The sequence below is a fragment of the Arachis ipaensis genome, chromosome B1 (assembly GCF_059453495.1).
Source record: "Arachis ipaensis isolate K30076 ecotype BB chromosome B1, ASM5945349v1, whole genome shotgun sequence".
In the NCBI taxonomy this organism is placed as follows: Eukaryota; Viridiplantae; Streptophyta; class Magnoliopsida; order Fabales; family Fabaceae; genus Arachis; species Arachis ipaensis.
In genome coordinates this window covers 112,161,955-112,166,349 of record NC_142436.1, presented here as the reverse complement: position 1 = coordinate 112,166,349, position 4,395 = coordinate 112,161,955, and the positions used below count along the sequence as shown (strand labels likewise).

At 36.6% G+C, this 4,395-nt stretch overlaps 1 protein-coding gene across 1 annotated transcript; it reads right to left on the bottom strand.

Moving 5' to 3' along the window:
* Nucleotides 1–3,412: 3,412 nt before the first annotated feature.
* On the bottom strand, nt 3,413–3,982 carry LOC107609481 (uncharacterized). Its single transcript, XM_016311474.1, has one exon. It carries the CDS (start codon nt 3,980–3,982, stop codon nt 3,413–3,415), a length of 570 nt encoding a protein of 189 aa, XP_016166960.1.
* Nucleotides 3,983–4,395: the final 413 nt, after the last annotated feature.

Sequence of the window (4,395 nt, the reverse complement as noted above, 5' to 3'; positions counted from 1 at the left end):
TTCTGATTCAATTTCATGTAAGATTCAAAAGTAGTCCGTAAGTTGAATTATATGTCACGTATTCAAGCTAGTCCTAACAATTGAAACTCACAAAGTGTTGCACACTCTTTGAACCTATTCCTAGTATAATAAAAAAGTAGTGTGAAAGAGTTTTTAGCTAATTCAAATATTAATTTTTTCCAAAACAATATTTAGAATCCAAGACGGAGTTAGAATGTTTCCAACAATTCTAAATATTTAGGGATGAAGAACAAAAACTCAATCATAAATTAAATCAAAGCATAAAACTCATATAAAATAAACACTTAGATTAATAATCCATAAAAATATTAACAAAGCTCCTAACCTTAACCAAGGAGATTAGTAGCTCATGCTTAAGAAACAAAAACCAAATAGGAAAAACGACAAAAAGTCTGATGGTCCTCTCAAAGTGTTTTCAGGACTTTTATATGCTAAAGAAAACAAAACCTAATTATTTACTTCAAACTTAAATTCAAAAACAAAAAAAATCTAATCTAATCTTCTACATTCAATCTTCAGCTTTGTATCTTTTCTTCAAGGCTTTAGTAGTCCCAAATTGCATTCTGGATGGGCTTGGAGTGGCAAAAAAGATTACTTGTGAAGGTTGGGCCAAGCACCACGCTTTTCCTATGAAAACACCACGCTTTTGCGTGCATAATACTAAGCTTTCTTGAAGCATACCCCTTTAGCATGTAACACCACCCTTGGGCATGTGAAACCCCCAGCTTTCTTCATTGGCATGTGACATGCCACTCAGTGGCGTTAAACACCCATTCTCTTAGTTCTTTGAACTTAAAATAGAGTCTTTGAAACAGTCTTCTAAAAACTTGGCCCAACTTGTAATGTCGGGCTTTGGCGTGTGAAATGCCACAATTAAATCAAGGTCATGGGAGGTAAAAATATAGTGTGTGACACACCCAAAGTCGGCGTTAAACGCCCTTGCAAAAATGCTCAATTATGATCCTCGAAGGCATGTGAATGCTACATGCCTAGCTTTCCCTGGCGTGTGGAACGCCCACTGTTCACCGGTGTCATGCGTACGCATGAGGCATGCGTACCCATGAGAATGCGAAAATCTTCACTTGCACGTACCCATGTAGCATGCGTACGCATGAATCCTCAATCTGCCAACTTTTACGCGTACACATACACCATGCGTACGCATGAATCCTCAATTTCCCATGTCTTGCGGGAACGCATGTAGCATGCGTACGCATGAACCCACTTTCTTTGGCTGTTGCGCGTACGCATGAGTCCCCTATTCAAGGCGTTTCATTCTACACGCCCACCCAACCTGGTGTGTTAAACGCCATGCAATTCTTCATGGGTCACGCTTTTAAAATTGTGGTCTAAGGTTCCAAAGCGTGTCCAAGGCTCTAAAGTGTGCCAAAAATTCTTTTTTTTTTTTCTTTTGAGCTTGTTTTGTGTTTTTTGCTTCTTTTTCTATTATTTCCTGCAAAATTTATTAACTCAAGCAATCAGAGTAATATTCAGTTTAAGCACAAAAATATTCCATAATTAATCATTATGCTTTTAGTTTTTATATAAAAAAGCATAGAAAAATACAACATGATGTGCATGCATCACAACACCAAACTTAAGCTCTTGCTTGTCCTCAAGCAAGCAAAGAATCATGCTTTAATCATCAAAATTTTAAAGCTTAGAATGCAAGGGTGAATGAGCAATTCAAATGATTTTGGTTAGTAGTTTCACTTATGCACAATATAACATAAATAGTTATAATCTTTCAAGACCTCTATCCGGATTAGATTATGGAATCCTTTCTTTGAATCATCACCTTGAAGCAAGTTTATTTACTTTCTTTGCACATTTTCTTTTATTTTTTTTATTTTTTGTTGGGTTCTTTGAACCTTGAGCCTAGCCATGACTCTAAATGCTTTGTTTTCAAGCTATTGCATTATACAAAAGCACCACAAGCACTTGATTGGAGGCTCTTTGAGCTGATTTTCTTTTAACATTCTCCATTAGTGGTGCTCAGAGCCTTTGGCTTCTATTTCTTTGGGGGATGCTTTGCACCTTTGAGCTTAGCCGTGGCTCTAAATTCTTTGTTTTTAAGCTATTGCTTGATACATAAGCACCACAAGCACTTGACTTATGAGGGCTCTTTAAGCTTATTTTTCTTTTGATTTTCTTAGTCAGAGGTACTCAGAGCCTTTGGCTTCTCTTTTTAACCCCGTTTTATTAATTATTATTCATTATCTTTTGCTTCTCTGAGGCTTTCTCAATGACAAGGATCCCATAATAGTCCTCTAGATTAAGACCTCAAGCAATTTGGCTCAGTAAGTGTTGAACAATTCAGTTAGTTTGGCCTTCCAAACTCATATTGTTATACTCTTTATGATCAATCCATTGTTTCTTTCTTAGCACATGACTCCTTACTTACATTCAGGACAAGCATAATTGTAATTGTGGGTTGTGATGGACAAGTAATGACATGTACTTGAAAATAGAAATTTTAAATGCATTATCTAGGATAGAGTAAACTGAAACAAATGCGTATAATTAAGAAGGAAGGAAACAACCTTAGTTCTTACTGCTTTTCTCTCCATTATCTTTTAGGCTATGTAGAGCATAGCCTCTAACACTAAATTTAGAATGATTTCTTGTCCTCAAGCAACAAAGAAAAGAGATAGTGGTGATGAAAATATGCATAAATAGGATTATCAAGTGAAAGAAATCAAGTAATGCAGAGGTTTATCTAATTAAAAGAAACCAAATCAAAATAGAATAAAATGGAACCTAAAAGAAAGTAAAATTATAAGGTTGTTAATGTGTTTGCATGGTGAATGTGGATCTTGCATGAGTATGGCAACACCAAACTAAGTGTGAGAACACCAAACTTAGTGTAATGCAATAAATGTGAACTTGGGCCAAGTACCCAAGAAATGCAATCATCCTATTGGTGTAGAAACACCAAACTTAATCTAGCAAACACATTAACAACTTGAAATAAAGCAAAAACAAGAATGAAAAGAGAACACCAAACGTTGGTTTGCCTCCCAACAAGCGCTTCTTTAACGTCACTAGCTCGACGGTTGTTCCTTGCTAAAGTAGAGGTTGATAGTGTTTCACCTATTCCCCTCTCACTTTGAATTTTCTCATCTTCATATGTTAGCTCCAGATGCTCAAGAGAAAGAAATCTACTCACTGTATATGGCAACAAGGGGTGGTAAGATAACACAACTTTCTCCCCTGGTGAAATATCTTCAGTAGGAATTATCTTGCTCCTCCACCCGCGAGGCACTTTCTTCTTGGGATCCTCCTCTTTACTTGATGCACATCAACACCAAACTTAAGGTTGATGTCAGGAGGTTTGTTGATTGTAAAGGGAGGCTTTGGTTGTACGATCTTTGTGGTTTCAATTGAGTGGTCAACTTGTTGCACCTTCTCTGTCAACTTGTTGTACTTCTGGGAGTGATTTATTTGGTAATTCCTTTAAATTTAGGTCCCTTGCCTCAACCTTCTTGTAATTCTCTTGATCACTTGAATGATGCATGGTCTTGAAAATATGAAACACTTGATGCTCATTATGCACTATCAACATTAATTCACCCTTTTCAATATCAACAAAGGTTCTTCCAGTGTCTAGGAAATGTCTCCCAAGGATGATTGAGGCATGCTCATCTTCCTCTATGTCAAGAATAACAAAGTCCACTGGGAGGAAGAATTTTTCCATTTTGATAAAGACATTTTCAACTATTCCATGTGCAAGCTTCATGGATTTGTCTGCAAGTTGTAGAGCTATTTTTGTGGGCTTTAACTCTTGAATTTGCAACCTCTTCATCACAGATAAAGGCATCAAATTAATGCTTGCCCCCAAATCACACAATGCTCTTTCAAAGGTGGTATTGCCAATGGTACAGGGAATTTGAAAACTCCCTGGATCTTTCTTTTTTGTTGGAAAATTTCTTTGGATAATTGCACTACATTCCTTGGTCATCTCCACTATTTGGCCTCACTTCAAGGACCTTTTCTTGGACAATAATTCCTTCATGAATTTAACATATACGGGCATTTATTCAAGTGTTTCTATGAAGGGATATTGATATGTAGAGTCTTGAATATCTCCAAGAATTTGGAGTATTATTTTTCCTTGTTCTCCCCTTGGAGCCATTAAGGATATGGAATCTTTAGCTTGTATTCAGGCACTGGAATCCTCTCTTTTGGTGGAGCTTTTGTAACTTGAATTGATTGCTGGAGAATGGTGGGTATCATTTGCTCCCCTAGATGAATGATATCCCCTGTTTCTTCTTTCCCTTGTTCGTTACTGGCCTCTTTTTTGTTCTCTTGTTCTACCACATTTTCACTTCTCAAATAAATAGCTTTGTACTCCTTTCTTGGATTTGAAATTAT